The sequence below is a fragment of the Ovis aries genome, chromosome 22 (assembly GCF_016772045.2).
Source record: "Ovis aries strain OAR_USU_Benz2616 breed Rambouillet chromosome 22, ARS-UI_Ramb_v3.0, whole genome shotgun sequence".
In the NCBI taxonomy this organism is placed as follows: domain Eukaryota; kingdom Metazoa; phylum Chordata; class Mammalia; order Artiodactyla; family Bovidae; genus Ovis; species Ovis aries.
Window position 1 is genome coordinate 32,212,919 of NC_056075.1, and position 17,901 is coordinate 32,230,819.

Here is a 17,901-nt window from a genome sequence, read left to right on the forward strand (position 1 = left end):
GAAATCATAAAGCCCCACATCATCACTCTTTTCCTTCCCACCCTCATGCCTATCCCACCCCTACATGTGGTCACAGAGGGGACCTAACCACACCCAGATCTAGAAATCCAAACAGTAAGAAGTTCAAGATCAAGGAAACTCCAGGTGCCATAGAAAGAACAGGGGTTTGTGCAGCAGGCTGGCCAATGTTCCCTTAAGAAACCTGAAGCGCTTCCCAAGACTTCTCAAGGCTCCACCTCCCAGTCAGTAAAATGGGGAGAAGCTAGTCATACCTGCAAAGCTGTTGACGCAGAGACTGGCAGATGGTTTCATGCTCAATAGGTATTACTTTTTTCTCCTCAACTGCATGCTCAAAGGTCTTTCTTTCTCCACTTAAAATAAACATGTACATTTAGAGACATTGTTGTTTGCGTTGGAAAAATAAAACTGTGTAAACCCATTGACTCAATGCGCATGCCCCTTGTAAATAACCTTGCCCCATTGTTAATCCATTGTTCCAAGTTGAGGGCAGACCCAGAGCTTCCAGATCCGAGTTTTAACGAAAGCTTCAATTTAGCTACAATTCTAAGCTTCAGAAAAATCAGCTGTCTTGAACTTTGACTCCATTCATTTATTTCTGAATTACAAAATGAGGTAAGTCTGCAGGCTGAATTACACCCATGTACACCAGTCTTGCACATGAGCCTTAGTTTTATTAGGTGAGATTTTGAAAGAATTCTTCTTCACACTGTCTGGGTCTTTCCCTTCCTTCCAGGCCCAATTAAAGACTGACTCTGCCAAGTGCCCCCTCAGTCACCACCCTCAGCAGGTTCTGTATTTTCCTGGACCAACTACAATATTATTAAGTAACCTTTCTTGGGTAACATCCTGGTCCCCTAGGAGACAGGCACTGCTCCCAGCTGAGCACGTGCTTTACAGTTGGCATCCTGTCCGCTGCCTACCTCTCATGCTGGTGCATGCTCATTGCACAGTCTTGTCCGACTCTCTGCCATCCCATGAGCCGTAGCCCACCAGGCTCCCTGTCCATGGGATTCCCCAGGCAAGAATACTGGAGTGGGTTGCCATTTCCTTTTCCAATGGGTCTTCCTGACCCAGGGATCGAACTTGCATCTCCTGCATTGGCAGGTGGATTCTTTACCACTGAGCCACCTGGGAAGCCCCCTGCCTACCTCTAGACTCTGTTATTCCTGGTTACTGATAACAGTCACACTCCCCGAATCTTTACCACCCTGAGTTCTAATCCCTCTAACCACCATGTGGATCTTTCTCACTGGCAATCAGCAAAGGGGGCAGGACGGTGTTTACAGATCCAGTCCTCATCACCATCTCCAAACACAGATGTCACCTTGGGAATCAGAGGTGTCGTGTTCTCTCTGTCTCTACTTATTCTGTGTCGACAATGCATTGGTGAGTCCAGCTTAACAGTCTTTGAACAGTCTTTGGAAGCACTAGCTCTCGATATCTCTTTGTGCTCAGCATCCAGTGAAAAGTCATGAGGACTGTCTCAGTCTGAATTCCCCCCAGAAGAGCTCCTGAGACCTTGATGTGTGAGCTGAGGTCGCGGAGCACAGGTAAGGGACAGGCAAGGTTAGACATGGGAGGGGAAGAAAGATTATTATACCCGAAGAAAAGGAAATAATGAATGGATCACCGCTGTGGCCAACTGGACTTTAACCCCACTGGGGACCCTCTGAATTGTTCCAGTGGGGGGCTTTTTATCTTGTAGTTCCAAACCCTATCTGGTAGGGTCACTCCCAGGGTGTTGACCCCCACCAGCAACTACAGTAGGCTCTGTGTGCTCCCCATGCCCCCAAATCAGGGGCTGCCCTCAGCAGGGAGATCCAGGCAGACAAGGTGCAGGAATGTGCAGGTGGCCTCTAGGTGGCCACAGGAATACAGGCAGTTTCCTACAGAAGCCTCTGCCAGAACTCCACCTCAGGAAAACCCAGCACCTCACAGAAGCCTGTCTTTACATTTAGAGAATAAAGACACTTTCCAAGCACCATCCACTGGCTCAGGTGGCTTTTCAACTCTCCTGTGATAGACGTGGTACAGTGGGATGTTAATCTTTGCCCTAATTTACAGCTGGGAGAAAGTCACATAACCAGTTATAACTCTAATTTGCAGACCTGATGAACTTCATATAACTAAAGATCTTTAAATTGTATGTTCAGTTTACCGTTATGATTGGAAAAAGAATATTTTAAGCAGAAATGTTTTTTTGCTTTCAGTGAGTGATATTTTCTATATTTAGAGCAATAAATATTTGTGGGATGCACTAAAGCTTAGACAGGGGTTAGAGAAACACTGAGCTTCCCTGGTAGCTCAACTGCTAAAGAATCCGCCTGAAAATCCACAAGCATGAGACTCGGGTTCGATTCCTGGGTCGGGAAGATCCCCTGGAGAAGGGCTAGGCTACCCACACTCCAGTATTCTTGGGCTTCCCTGGTGGCTCAGATGGTAAAGAATCCGCCTGCAATGCAGAAGACCTAAGTCCAGTCCCTGGGCTGGGATGATCCCCTGGAGGAGGGCATGGCAACCCACTCTAGTATTCTTGCCTGGAGAATCCCCATGGACCAAGGAGCCTGGTGGGCAAAGAGTCAGACACAACTGAATGACTAAGCATAGCACAGGGTGTTACTTTAAATAGCAAAGCATGTAAGACTTCAAAATTATGCTGCAATTTTTAAAACTGATTTCCTAACAGCTTGTTGGAAATTCATCTGGTTCTTGGCATCGTCTGTCTTGGTGTGCTCGTGTGGTGGGCTTTGCTGCGGTGACACCCACGTAGAGGATCTGCCACTTTCTGGCCCCTCACGGGATCCTAAGACCCAAATGCCATCTCTGACAATTACTTTTCCAACCTCTGTACTTTACCTTTATTTATGTAAAATTATTTTCTGGGCCCTGACAAGATTTTATTGTTGATAAAATTGACTTAAAACAGGAACCAGGGATATACCATATAAACCTACCCTCTTGGTTCAACAGATTAGAGAAACAATGTTCATCAAGAAGGAGCTAAATGCAGGTGGCTGGCAATGAAAATGAAGTTTGATCCTGATCAGAGACAATGACTGTGTTTCATCATCCATTTTAGCACGCTTCTCAAATTAATTTGATTGCTTTATGCCTGCATTGAGCCAACAAAAGAATGTTACCATCTGGCTTTATAAGGATTAATTCACTAGCCACTGCCACTGCTGACCTTTAACACATTCTGAAAGGTGATCAGGCCAAAGATCAGAAATGAGGCACTCTGGGAAAACAGACAGAACAGGTCTTCAGAGAGTTAGATATTTCCAGGGGAAAATTTTATGAACGTAATTTCTTGCACCTTCTCATACTTAGACAAGCGCTAAAATCATTAAGTGAGATGCCCGTTTTCTTACAACTAGCAGCAACCTTCTACGGTGATTTGTGCCTGGTTGCACGTACCCCTTCTCCAAAATCACACTCAGGCCAACCTCCTCCCTGCTTCTTTGGGGCAGTTCCTCAGAGCTACGCAAGAGACCGTCTCCCAAGATATCATCATTAGGAAGTCCCCAAATAAACTGAAATTCACCGCTCTCACACTGTGTGTTGTCATTTCAGTCGACTATTAGGAGGAAAAGTTTTCCATGGGGGAAAGTGAATGAGGCTGCAAGGCTCCAACGAAAGAGATTTTGTAAAAATTCCCAGTTCAGAGATGGAAGCAAACTTTATGTAAAACCTGACTTGCAGTTTAGAGCCTTACAACATTACAAACGTGTGGGCCTGCCACCACCATTACTGTCTCAGGATTGCAGATTTAGCAGTGATTCATGCAGTGTCCTGGAGGGAGGGGACAGCTCCTGACTCCAGGTGGAGGGGCCAGGACTGAGTCTGCAATGAGCGAGGCCAGGCTGGAACTGCCTCTTCCTCTTTCTGCACAACAGGCAGAGATTTTCCAACTCAGCGAACATAGTTGAAGACTTCAGAGCAAGCCCAGCCAGTCTGTTCTGTGTTCGAAACCCATCAAAGAAACGCCATCTCCAGATCCTGTTCCAATATTATTTATTCTCTTTTCTGGACATGGACCCTCAGAGAAGCCTGAGTGCCTCTACACTTGTACAACACAGTTTTGAAGATCATGCTTGGAAACCAGCCCCACAGCCTGCCAGCAACACGACCTCGAGAAACTGCTTACATTCACTTTCCTCTTAGGGTCTCTAGGATCCCTCCTACATGATCAGCATGGTACCAGGCCCACATGATCATAAAAATACTATCACACTGTTGGTTTGCAAACTGGGCCCCGTACACAGAGAGCAAGGAGAGAACAGGGGAAGGAGCAGACCGCCAATCGGTAGGTGGCAGGCTCAGCAAGCAAGAGAACTTATCTATGAAGATTGTCACGGGCAGCACAAGATGAGTGGATCTCCACCCCCATGGGCCAGAATCTTAAGTTACATTAGAGGCTTTAACTGGGTTCAGTCACGTATTCACTCAGTTCAGTTGGTCTTGACAGCATCTTACTCTCTGGAGGTCACATCCTTGTCACAGCTGCCAGCATGGGAATAGTAAGCAGCATGGACATTCCAAGGAAGGGGGGGGGGGTGGTGAGGAACCTCCTATTGCTGAGATATAGCTCTGCAACCAACCAATGATCTCCTCTCCGTGATCCCCTCGGAACCATTGCTGAATTTTGGCTCTGCATTGTGACAAATTCACAGCAAATGGTCACAAATTCTAGCCATCTTTTCAACCTCAGAAACTCTCCTCCTGCTTAACTCTGGGCAAATGAGAGCTTCTGAGAAATCCTTTGAGCTGGACACATCACCCGAGTGATGTGGTTGCTCTCTGAACTGTACAGGGACACCCTCACGATGGACTTTTAAAGATGAAATTAGGTGGGATGAAGGAAGAGAATCCTTACATTCTTTCCCCCCAACCCGGATGGACATTCTGCTTTCTGCCTTATTCCTCTGAGCCTGTCATTTGTTCCAGGACAAGGGCAGAATTTACAAACCCAGGAAAACCTGTGTCACTATGATGGGGAACAAATCTGAACTCTGCCTTGTCAGAGCCTTCAGCAAACTGCCTCACCCTGAGCCTCAGTTTCATCTGTGGTAAGATGGAGCTAATTAATGGTACCAACCCTAGAGGATCAAGATGATACATAGAAAGTGCTGAGCATCAGGCCCAACTCTGTACCCACAAGTAAGTCCCAGGTACCAGCATGCCCAACACATTGTTTTGCGGGAGCCAATTAACTTCCTTCCATTTTCACATCCTTATGTAATTTGCCAAGTTCCACACCAAACACAAGGATTGTCCTGCTTCACTGGATGGGACTTGATCATTTTATTTTCTTGTGCTTTTTCATTTGGTTGGTGGTTATAGGACTGAAGTGTCAAACAATGCTGCTTCTGTTCTAGATTCTGTCGTCACTTACTACGTGAGCACCAGTGGTATTCTCTTCTGTAAAACATGAGTGCCGAATACTAGGTGACTTCCAAGTTCCCTTTCAGAGCTAAATTTTCTTTCCTAAATATGAAATGAAAATGAAGGTGAAAGTGTTAGTCACTTAGTCTTGGCTGACTCTTTGCGACCCCATGGAATGTAGCCTGCCAGGCTCCTTTGTCCATGGGATTCTCCAGGTAGGAACACTGGAGTGGGTTGCCATGCTCTCCTCCAGGGGATGTTCCCCACCCAGGGATTGAATCCAGGTCTCCTGCTTTGCAGATCAATTCTTCACCATCTGACCCACCAGGGAAACCCTAAATACGAACGGGAGAAAACAAATACCACACAGTTGCAACACTTTTAAGTTTACAAAACACTTCTGCATTCATTCCACCTCACTTCATCAAAATCCAGGTGTCCCCATACAACACAGAGGACACCCAAATTCACTGGGGTGAGGTGACTAGCTCAGAGGCTTCCAGCATGCGCCAAGAGAGCCAGTCAATCCTTTAAATTCTGTTCCCCAGGCCCCATGCTCTTTCTGCTATATTCCTTTTCTTTAAAAAGAATAAAAACTGATCTGAAAGGCCATATAAAACCCACACACAGAACACAACTTTGACAAGTCTTCCTTTTCCTAGATTGAGGGCTGAGAACCATCCAGATGCCAAGCTTTCTGGTACAAGTCACAAAGTGCAGGAGCTCTGCTGGCATCTACAGAGATGGCTAATAATGGCCATCCTGTGGACATCCCAGGTGCTGTGGACAACACAATGCTTTGTATTTGGAGGTTAGAATTTTACTAGCTGTGTGTGTACCAGACAGACGGTAAGGTGTTTAAAAAGGGAATAAACAGGACTAAAATCAGTGAATACTGGACTAAACATGAAAAGACCAGGCTTCAAAATTAATATCCAGTTAAAAACAACAAGTGGCTGTAAAAGGAGGCATTTTGCTTTGATCAAGTGAAGGCCATATTTGGCAGCAAAAAGAAAGTTGCTAATGCAAAGGAAAGAACAAGTACACCCAAGGGTGAGGGCAAAGTCATGGCAACAACACCCCAGAGGAGACCAAAGGGGCCAAAGTACAAAGTTCAGACAGAGGGGCTGGCACAGAACAGATGGGATGGCCCTGGGTGTTGCTCGGGTTCACAGCTCCATCATGTGCTGTCATGCACCCCAAGGGCATGGATGGTGTCGCCAGGCACCCACTGAACACCCTTTCCAGGGGGCACACTGTTGACAGAAGGCTGCATCTGAGCAATCCAAAGCATCCACTGAAAACAGCGCTCCAATAAAGAACTTGTCCTATTTGTCAAAAAAGTAAACTATTTTGAGCAACTATTATGAACTAGTGGGAAAAACTTCATACTTTTATAAACTTAAACATATTAGAAGGACAGAAGCACCATGTTTAAAGGAATAGTCACAGAAACCCAAAGAATATTTCTGTGATGTGAATATTTACTGAGAAGGGCAGTAGCTAAGCTGTAGATATTTACAAACCCAAATGCTTGATCAAATTCGAAGAGCTCTGGCTCAATAATAAACTCATGCACTGCAGGTTCACAAATTTATTTAAGATTGTTTCCTATAAGCATTTTAATCATGGTCTATGTGAAGTGAAACAAGAAGTGTTTGTATAACGAATTATGTAGGGAACTTTTAACGACAGATACAAAACATGAAGAATATATTCACTTTTTGGTTTATTAAAACAAAGCTACACCTCTGTGCTTCTTACAGTATATTAACAGGCGTAAAATTCAATCCACATTTCCAAATCAGTTCATTCACAGCATCACACCATGCTATTTTATGGTACTTCATAATCAACCTTTTTACAACAATCTAACATTTCTTTGTACAACAGGCAAACAGTTTAACACCTTCCATCAAGGCATCTCAGAACTTTAGATGTTTAGAAATAAAGTCAAAAGTTTCTTTCAAATGCCATCATTTTTGTATTAAACTGAAATGCCGGATGCCAAGTCTCAAGTTCCTAAAAAGAGTGGTTTAAAAAACATTTACATCCAAATTAAGTCTTATAAACCTCAGTGGTGGGTCCTATCATTTCTAAACACTAGAACTATTTGTGGATAAAAAGCTGCATTTGATTGTGCAAAATCTTCTGCTTAGGTCTGACTTAAAATCTTAATTTTTTTACCCTAATTAATCCTAGTGTTAATTTTGCTCCTTTCAGTTAAAAACCCAGACACATTGAGGGCTGATCTTTCATCAAAGAGCTCTGACCACCTATACGATAGTTTTCTGTGCTTATTGTCTCCAGGGGAGGACGTATACATCCATTAAACACAATGTTTGAGCATACGAAATCCATGCAGACATGCCTCTGTGCCACCAGGCAGTTACTGCCTTGTCCTCTTACAGAAATACATAACATAGTGTTTCCCAAAATGTTTTCTGTGAACCTCCGGAGAGGTCCATAGGGGTGTTCCAAAGGGGAAAAAGGCTCTGGGGTCGCACAGATTGGGAAATGCTGGGTTAATACAGGCTTGGTACCGGCAGGCCCTGAGCCCTTACTGTGCTAAAGCGCACTGTGAGTTTCTAGGAATGAGGCTTCATGTGCAAATTAATTTTACCAGCAACACTTTTTCTATAAAACACCTAAGAACATCTCACAGAGCACTCATACACACGCAGAACTCTGGGAAATGGTTTGCTCCTCAGACTGGAAATTCCACAATCGGAGTTTACATTCACTGCGGTCCCTGATGCGTTTTCCCCACTCGCCCTGTGACTTCATGAGGCTGCGCAGACTCGTAGCCCTTTCTCTGTCACGAGTTCTACACACCTCACGCTACTTCCTTCCTTTTCTCTTAGGAGCAAAAGTGCCTTCTTCTCTTTTGAATTTCTTAGGACTTTCTCATTTTGAAAGAGTGTAGCTCCATATTGCTTATTATTGGGGCTTTTGGTTTGCTTTTAAACTCAACTCACAGTCTGTCTTCCCCTGGAGGGCATGCATTTCAGTATTATAGAAATGCAGGAAACGGTAATAAATTATTTACAAGCACCTAGTTCGTTTAATCTTATGTGAAAGCCATTCACTTTTGGAAAACAAGGAGAATAAATCTTTTAGCAAAACAGTGGTATCTGGAAGCCTTATCGGGATGATGGATATTTGTTCAGTAACGAGGCACGAAAGAATGAGCTGTGCTAAAATTAACGTGAGGGTGAGCTTGTCTGGATGAGCAGAACTTTGGTTGAGATTTGTCTTCCTTAAAAAAGGTTTTCAAAGCACCAGTTAATTACAGAAAGCATGCATATTTATTCTCACAGTGAGTTAAGTGGTGAGAGAGCTAGCAAATCATACATTGCATTCCCCAAAGCATCTGAGTAGATTTCTAGAAAACAAACCAACTGAAAGGGCAAATAGAGCCAGAGAAGCCACTGCTCCCTGCTCAGGCTGGCGAAGCAGCAGCTCTTAGCGGAAGTCACAGGCGGGGCAGCAGAGTCCACAGAGAGGTCAGTCCCAACCTTGACTTAGACAGTCTGAGTAACCCTTGGTCTATAATTTCACGGACGAGTAGAAAAGACTAGTGAAACGTTTGCTTACCTAGACAAGGAACACACAAGGGGATAAATAAGCTTCCCTGGCTGTTCCCCAAAACACAGACAGCGCTCAGTCCTACTTAGGACATAAAATGGAATGTTAACACAGTGAAGGTGCCACTCCACATCAGAGCCGCTGCAACACTGACAACGGCTTAATGGGATGTGAGCTCCTATAAAGAAAACGTGTTTTAAATGCGGAATTTGAGAAGAATGGAAGAAAATCACAACAGCATGGCATTATTGCTCCGAGTTTCAAAAATTTCATACAATGTGAATACCAATCAGTATTTTTCCCTCTCCCAACACACACAGAATACTCACAAGACATTATTAGTGTTTAAAATCCAAGCTGATAAAAGTACAAACTTTAATTCTCAGTACCTTTCTATTAAATTCAAAGGTTACCTGCAGTATTTGTCAGGAAAAATTCCTAATTCCATAAAACCACAGAGAGAAGAAGAAACAGCTGTTAGAAAACGTTTTCTAGCACATGATCTTTAAGAAATCACCATCATTACCACAATTAGCGAACAATTATGATCCCTGCTCACAAAAAAGGCACCTACCTGTTATCAACAATTTTTCATAATTATTTGCCACTATATGGCATCAGGGTTTAGGAAAATAACCCACGTATATTTTTAAAGAACCATGGTTTTCTTTTTCTCAAAGCTAAAAAAAATCTACAAATGCCAGTCTGCAGGGCCATCACATATGTGATGTACAACCCACTCTGCCCAACTTGAGAGGGTACCAGCCACTCAAAAGCGTACAACCAGTCTTACAGGATTTATGGGCCATGAGGCTGCAGCCAGGGCGCTTCACACTAACACAGGCGATCAGGCCAAGCTAATAGGTTAGGACAGTTGCTACCTCCAAGACACAACCGTACCTGAGAGGCAGGTGCTGCCTGAGGCAGCAGGTCGGGGGAGGGGTGGCAGGGAAGGGACACAGACATAAAACAGGAGTTGCTCCTAAATACTTGCCCGTCATTTAAAACTCAATGGCACTTTTTCACATGAGCAAACATTTTCAAAGTCAATTTTCCGGCCTAGTTTATCTTGAATTTCACCAGCCAAATTTATTTCCTGGTACGAGCTGACTGATCAGATTATCTCTATTCCTGACCTAAATTAAGATTGTGTTTTCATTTAGCTCTTAAAACACTTTCTATACCTGACTACAACAGACAGCACAGTGACACCTATGTGTGAACAGCCCATTCATTTGTAAAGCACTTGTGAGGAAAAAAATGTTCCCATTTAACAGTTAGATACAATGGACATAGATAACACCAGAGTGGGGGGGGGTGGGGAGACAGTGAATGGATGACTCAGTTATTTTTCAAGGAAGCATTAATCAGAACATATACCAACAAATTACCTGACGGCATTAAGTGTACTAAACAAGATTCAGTTTCAGAATTAACTACATTTGTGTGTCCATCACAGTAATAAGCCCCTAACTGTTATATTTAAAATGTAAATCTTTAATAAACTCCAAAATTTCATTTTGCAATCTACTGATCATGAACTGCAAATGGAGGCCGGGGCCCCCATGGTATGATCTGTAGGCGGCTGTGTCACGCCAGTGTCCAGTGATCACAGATCACGGAGGAGAGAAGGCACTTGTCTTCCAGGAGGTCTCGTCAGGACGGGTCAGGCCCGACCACACGACGGCACCGTCCACTCTCGTGCCACAGGCAGAGCCTACGAGGAACTGGTCCCACGCCTGTCACTTGCCAGAGGTGCCCGAAGTTACCTACAGCACCACAAAATGCAGAATATATTCCAGGAGTTTTTGCCGGTTGCATTGAGGTAGAAAAGTGCTGCTGAGTTCTAAAACAGACACTCTCTTTTGTTTGGTCTCTTTGAAAACCTAGAGAGAAAGTTTAGATTAAATTAAAGACAAACGAAAAAGGGTAAGGGGGCGGGGAGACATTTCTGTCACCAACCCTTACTTGATGGGCAGTAAGGTACATAAAGCCATATCCAGGCTTTAAGAAAATGTACGTGTAGGGTGTGTGTGAGCACGGGGTAGGAAGGTTACGGGGATGGGAGATTATGGGGGCAGGTGTGGGGTTTACTAGTGTACTAGATTTTAAATTTTATGTTAGAATAAAGTCACAGAAGAGTTCCTCACAAAGACCACTAGTACCTCCATGGAACTCATGCCCCAAGTAATTTGTGAAGATAAAGGATAGCTTAGGATACTTTTAGCAATACTGGTAAAAACACAAGAAAATAACTGAAAATCATATGGCATAATTAACATCCCCACCAAAACTGCAGTAGAATCTTAAAACACATGGACACCTTCATTTAGGATGAAGAGGAAAACCAGGACAATTTTGGAACATGCAAATAAATCTGTACGGAGGGGCCTCACCTTCAACATGCCCCTCCTCCTCCCAATCCCCAGAAATGCCTGCATGATTAATCCTGCAGAAACTGCTTTCTCTCAGGGTCCAGCCCAACATAAAGGTGACTCAGACAGATTAGATCTAAACAAAAAGGACAGACGTGAACACATGCTCTTGTACCATAAGTGGTGGACACTCACCCCGATATCCTTAAACATTTTCACAGCATTCTTCACAAGACAGTAAGTGGCACTCTCAGCTGTGGAGAAAGAATCAGGCCCTGTCAAATGTTTAGGCCCAGGGACAATGAAAACCCCAGTATCCACGGGAAGAGAGGGTAGAAGGCTGGGAGGAGCTCAGAGCAAGGCCGGGGACCGCGCCAAGCTCCCTTTTCTACCAGTCACTTGTGAGGCCGCGAAGGGTCTGCTCTTTCTTCAAATTTACTCTGTCATCTTTTGGGGATGCGTGGGGGAGATGGAGACAGGGGTAGGGAGAGAAAGAGAAAAACGGAGGGAGGAAGGGGAGGAGGCAGGAAAGGACAGAGAGAAGAGGAAGGGAAAGAGAAATACCCAAAATATCCATCTTGAAGGGTTTTTGTGAGACTCAAATGAGCCAGAATGTAGTTCTTTTAAACTGTGCAGGAATGCATAGATGACTCCTACTGCAGTGGAACCAGAAAAAGCGCAAGCCCAGAGGTCAGAAAAAAGGAATTCTAATCCCAGGTTGCCCTTTAACTAGCTGCACGATCTGGAATAGTGTCTTCATCTCTAAAGTGAGGTGATTCTAGGTCTTGATCTCAATCTAGAGATACAGCTATAGACGTAGCTATACATCTCTCTATACGCCACTCTGTAGAGTTCTAGCTTTCTCTGGAGAAGGCAATGGCACCCCACTCCAGTACTCTTGCCTGGAAAATCCCATGGATGGAGGAGCCTGGTAGGCTGCAGTCCATGGGGTCGCTATGAGTCCGACGCGACTGAGTGGCTTCACTTTCACTTTTCGCTTTCACGCAATGGAGAAGGAAATGGCAACCCACTCCAGTGTTCTTGCCTGGAGAATCTCAGGGATGGCAGAGCCTGGTGGGCTGCCATCTATGGGGTTGCACAGAGTCAGACACGACTGACTCAACTTAGCAGCAGCAGCAGCAGCAGCTATCTCTAGATAAATATCTAGTGATTGATTATCTCTAGATCCGTCATGGCTTTAAAAATTATTGAGTCAAAGCAGCTGCAGTCCTAAAGCATAACTGTAGAGAATGCTGCTCCCACCCCAATCACACCTTTTCCACAAGAGACAGAACCAGGTGCCGGGCGGGGGCGGGGGGCAACAGCAGTGCACACTGCTGCTGGGAGTTCCTGGATTTAGCACTCAGGAACTGTTGGACCACACCTACTAACTCCAAACACACCACACCCTGCGAACATGCAATTCTCCTGTACAGGCCTACATAAATAAGTCCATTTGTTTACCCAAGGACACACTCAAACATGTTCACGGCAGCACTATTCAGAGGAGCGCTGAAATGCAAAGCCCAAATATCCATCAGTGATGGATAGGAATCAATGAAATGTGGTAAATATTTACACAGTGGAATACTACAACACAAGAATAAACTACATGCAACAGCATGCATGAATCTCGCTTACAATGTTAGCAGAAAACTGCCAGACATGAGTGTATCATCTGTGTAGTTCAATTTATACAACACACGCAAAGAAGCAGTAGGAGCAATCCATGGAGTGAGAGGTCAGGATAATTTTGCATTCTTTTTTTTCCAACTATCTGCAATGTGCAGATTCCTGTAATCAAAAACAACATAGCTTTCAAAAGAAGCCAAGAGAGGGGCACACATACCGTACACGGCAACCCTCCTCTCCGTTCTCGTGATCAGGTATTTGTGCAGCTTCTGCAGGAATTCAGGCTCGGGAACGGGACCGCCGAAGTTGTGAATGAAGATAGCGGCAGAGCTGTAGGCCTCCAGCAGAGGCCCGAGGAGCCTCTGTAGGAAGGTGATGAACTGCTGGTGCTCCTTGGACTGGCTCACCTGGGAGGGCGAGAGTGGAGACCCAGTCGTGGCGGGGACAGAAGGCGGTCCCTCGCTGCCCCACACAGAAGCAGCCTACCACTCCGTGGGCTCAGAATCGCCCCTGGAGATGACCACGGGTTGTGAAATGTGTCCTTTATTGTCATCAGTGACTTTCATGGTATTTGAGGTTTATGTTCACTGAACAGCTGCCTAGAAAAAACGGTTGTACTTGAATGACGTAATTATGACATACTGTCATCACTGAAAATGGCTGGTACCCAGGCTGGACCTCTCCAGGCTTTGAAGCCTGGCTCAGCAGTCCCTCAAGTGCACAGAAGGCCACATGCCTCGACCCCTGATGTCATCTAGGTCCCTCCCGGCCCTCATGGCCAACACGCCCACGTGGTCTCTGGCCCAGCCCAGTACCACAGGAAAAGGTGGTGGTGGTGATGGGGTGCTCTGCACAGTGGGGGCTCGCAGTGGCCCCCCAGAAACATGCACGTTCAGATAAGCCTCCCTGGGGCAAGATTACTGCCCCATTTTGAAACTAGTAATACCTAAAAGGAAAAAACCCCAAAAGTCACTTGGACTCTGAGTCTGTATGCCTGTGTATGTCTGTGTATGCCTGCGCACACACACATGCGTGTGTGTGTATGTGTGTGTGTGTGTGTTACCCCACTGCAAAGAAAGCAATCCACTTAGGGTATTCAGAAAAGTAGGGTCATTCTTACTGATTGCTAAAATTACAAATTAGACAAGATCGCTTTTTCTAAAGCAAAGACCATCAATCTTTTAAAAATCAAATCTTCTGACAGGATTTGTTTAAATGAAGGCAAAGAGCCTGATGCATGAAATTCTGGGAGCGATGGCAAGACGGAACACGACTCAAGCAGAGCAACTGGGCCAGCGGCAGCGGAACGTGAACTCCTCCTCTCCCTCAGCTGGCACAGCGCCGCCTTGTTCAGTGATGCCTGAACAGAACCTCTGCCTCTTCAGCAGTGAGTGCAGGGAGGGCTACCGGTCTGCACCTGTGCATTCTGGAGAGAGGGTCACGAAAGGTATCATCTATGACATTCACTTCCTGAGAGCTGAGACTCTTGTCTCTTCTTCCATTTATCTATACCCCAGACTGAATCGTTTCAGTGATTAATTCAATTCAGTTTCAGTGTCTTAACTGGGCAGAAAGTGCCACGGCCAGTTTGTGAGTGCTTTGAGTACATAGCCGGAGTCCCAGTTTTTAAGCACCCTGTCAATCTGTGGCAACATGAGCCTCAACTCAACACTGTGGTGTCCACCCAGACTCTTCACCCAAGTACCTTCAGGTAGCAATCTCGTTGCTCCTCACCAAAATCGCTGTCTTCATCTTCTTCATCACTTCTCCAAGACAAAGGTTCCGGAAGCTTCTTGTCCCACTGCTGCTCGGCAAGACCAGGACTGATATCTTCCTGATCATCTTGCTATGCCAGGGAGATGACCAACAGTTGATAAATGTGCTCAGGCACACAAACGCCTGCCCGGCTGGACCCCAAAGTCGCCCTCTCTCATGCCCTCCCCTCCTCTTTCTGTCCAGCCAGGCATGAGATCAGTCCACCACCCTCTCCAAACCCAAAATCACTCAGGAGACAGCAGGGGAGGAAAGAAGAAAAGAAAGAGTGAGGATAAAAGCTACCAGCCACGTCAATTAAAGTACCATCAGCTCTGCTAAACTGGCATCTACTTTCCCAGGCCACACCCTTTATACAGAAGCTGCCAAAATTAAAACAAAACCTCAAAAAAGAAAAATGTACACATGAAAGCTACAAGCACATGGATATACAGAAGATCTGGTCTTGGAACACAGGCTTCTGGATGCCATGGAACCAAGTCAAGATATGCTTTATGCAACACCAGTTACATAAAAGGAACCAAAATAATATTAAACCATTCCGAAAGACATTTACTCTCTCCATTCCTATTTTTCTCATCTCATCTTGGACATGACTCTCTCTCTCACTCTCTCTCTCTCTCTCTCTCTATATATATATATTATATATATATATACATACACACACACACACACACACACACACATCAAATGGAATCATTGGTAAAGCAGGTGGTAGAAAAGATAATAAAGAACAAGAAACTAAAGGCAGACAAAAGCAAGCTAGCCTTCTTACCTCTGCCACTATAAGAATGCCATACTGGATAAACCTGCCCACTGTTTCGTGGCAAGTTTGGTAAAAGGTCTGGCAGGGCTGCAAAGAAAAGGCATTTCAGTGTAAATCTCATGGTCTTCCACTTATTTTTTTTAAAGACAGAAGACAGTGTACAAAGTGGCTGCCAAATACTTCCATGGTATCACCTGCCTCACTCCACTAGTCAAGCACTAAGCTTTCTGACGCCACCCTCTTGACAAGCTCACACTGTGGACAAAGTCCGAGAAGAGGCCTTGTCACCTGACTGGTAGAGCGCCCAGTGAGGCACCATCTGCAGACGGAGCTCCTGAGCTGAGTTCCCCCGGCCCCACCCCTCCAGTAGAGTGCGGCCTCAGAAGGGCTACGTGACCGGCCCCTACACCTATTTTTTTCCTTTATAAGACAATTTCCCTGCAAAATCTATCTTAAAGTAAATGCTGTACACAAGGTGGTGGATGAGGAAATGCAATATGCATTCAAGTAATTAAAAAAAAACCCAAGTGAAAGACAACGTCAACCTTGAGAGCCTTATCTACCCTTTTCTCTCCCATCCTGCCCCCCAGATTCATGCGAAACAGATTCCACAACAGGACACAAATATAACATACACAGACAATGCTGTGGAGGAGGGCTGTATTCCCAACACCTGTACTCAGAAATGTCCCAGGACACATTCCCATAAGTGGAAAACAACAGACTTTAAAATAAGAATTTTATTCATTGATGACTTTGAGGGGAAAAAAAAACTCTACTGCTTAATATGTATGCCTCATTATAAATGTCTAGAAGTGTTCAAATATAACATAAATGCTCGTTAGTTCTGCTGGGCCTTAGTTCCCCCACTTGGAGGAGGGGCTGAGCAGATGAGTTTTAAGACTGTTTCTGACTCTTCTCGTCTAGGTTTCTCTCATCCATGGGCGGGCATGTTAATCATTTACAAACCCCTGACCCAGTGGCTTATGCATGATAAGAGGTTCTGTGCCTCTGGATCTGAGTGATGGAGAACGCTGAGCCCTTGCAGCCATCAGAGCACAGGACGGGTTCTCTGGAGCAGCGACCCCGAGGGCAAACCGAGACAGTAACAACGCAATGGTCTGGCGGTCACTGAGACCCAGGCGGAGGATGTAAAGCTTCAGTAATAGACCAAAAATTCTCTAAGAGGAAAGCATTTTATGTTTTCGTTAAGATGCTCAAGAATAAGAGAAGAGGAGACACTAAAGAGCCTTCACTTACGAGAGAGATGGTGCCTTCGTTGGAGAGCAGATAGCACAGGCTGGCGGCCTTGCGCACCAGCTGCTCCTGGCTGACCAAGTTGGGAGACGCGGGCCCTCCTGGGCCCCTCTTCTTCAGAACTGCGTAAAGGCTGCAGGCTGAGAAAGCAAAAGCATCAGCGAAGCTGCAGCCTTATACCTCCAAGAAAAACCTTGGAGAGGCTCAGACTGGCTGGACTACCACAAAAGATCGTTGATACATCCAAAATAATTGTCTGCGTTCATGGAAATTCAAGTAAATCCCTTCAGAATTTACTTCTGATTCCATGTGCTTCCAACCCTGTCAGACCTCCTTCAGAGGCTTCCATCCCCTCTGCCCTCCGTCTCCTCTGTTCCCCCGACTCACTCCACTGCCACAAGTATGTCTCATCTCAACTAGATTTCCAGATCCTGGGCAGCAAGACATCTGACCTCTCCTACTTGGTAAATCATGTGATACTATGTATACAGCAGTTCAGTTACTCCTCATTGAATAGCAAATATAAAAATAAGCTATAATCAGTGAAACAGCAGATGACACTTTTCTTTCAAAACTAAAACTATAGCAACACATTCCCTGAAACCAGGGACTGTCATCCAAACTGAAGTAGATACCATCACGTGCTTTTGGCCACTTGATTTGCCGTGAAAATCCTTCAGGGCCTGACATACCTATGATGGCCTCCATGATAAAGACGTGGAGCACCCCATTGCTGTAGAAGTTGAGTTCAAAGACTGATGGGATAGTTGTGCTAGGAGTAATAAAAAACTCATCGTTCTTGCTGGTGTGGGTGATTGTGATACAATTTCCCAGCAGCTGTATGGCATGCATGACCACATCTTCTGAATTTCCTGAGAAACCCAAGTCAAAATCACGAGCCAGGACCTCCTCCTTCATCACAAAGAAGTCTTCCACCAATGTGGAGAGGTCAATTCCCTATAAAAACAGACAGAAGTGGTCTCATGAGAACACAAAACCCACTTCTCAAAAGATGGAGAGACTGCCCCAAGGATTTTTTTTTCCCCCTTGCCTTGGCTTTCCTGAAGTTTGCTGTCAGGAAAAAAAAAAAAGCCAGAACACCAG

The 17,901-nt window shown here is 45.1% G+C and overlaps 1 protein-coding gene across 9 annotated transcripts in view; it reads right to left on the reverse strand.

The window, feature by feature from the left end:
- Positions 1-6,985: 6,985 nt before the first annotated feature.
- Positions 6,986-17,901, reverse strand: part of GPAM (glycerol-3-phosphate acyltransferase, mitochondrial) — a 68,654-nt gene continuing 57,738 nt past the window's right edge. For 6 of the 9 annotated variants that reach the window (XM_012102928.5, XM_042238975.2, XM_012102926.5 and 3 more), the window contains 7 exons: positions 17,490-17,754; positions 16,801-16,937; positions 15,550-15,627; positions 14,707-14,847; positions 13,219-13,408; positions 11,565-11,623; positions 6,986-10,880 (listed from right to left, as the gene is read on the reverse strand). In XM_012102928.5, coding sequence (XP_011958318.2) covers positions 10,764-10,880; positions 11,565-11,623; positions 13,219-13,408; positions 14,707-14,847; positions 15,550-15,627; positions 16,801-16,937; positions 17,490-17,754 — 987 coding nt within the window. In that variant the 3' untranslated portion in view covers positions 6,986-10,763. Of the gene's footprint in view, positions 10,881-11,564; positions 11,624-13,218; positions 13,409-14,196; positions 14,428-14,706; positions 14,848-15,549; positions 15,628-16,800; positions 16,938-17,489; positions 17,755-17,901 lie in introns of those variants that run through there. The other 3 variants (XM_060404468.1, XM_042238977.2, XM_042238976.2) reach the window with 3 other exon arrangements.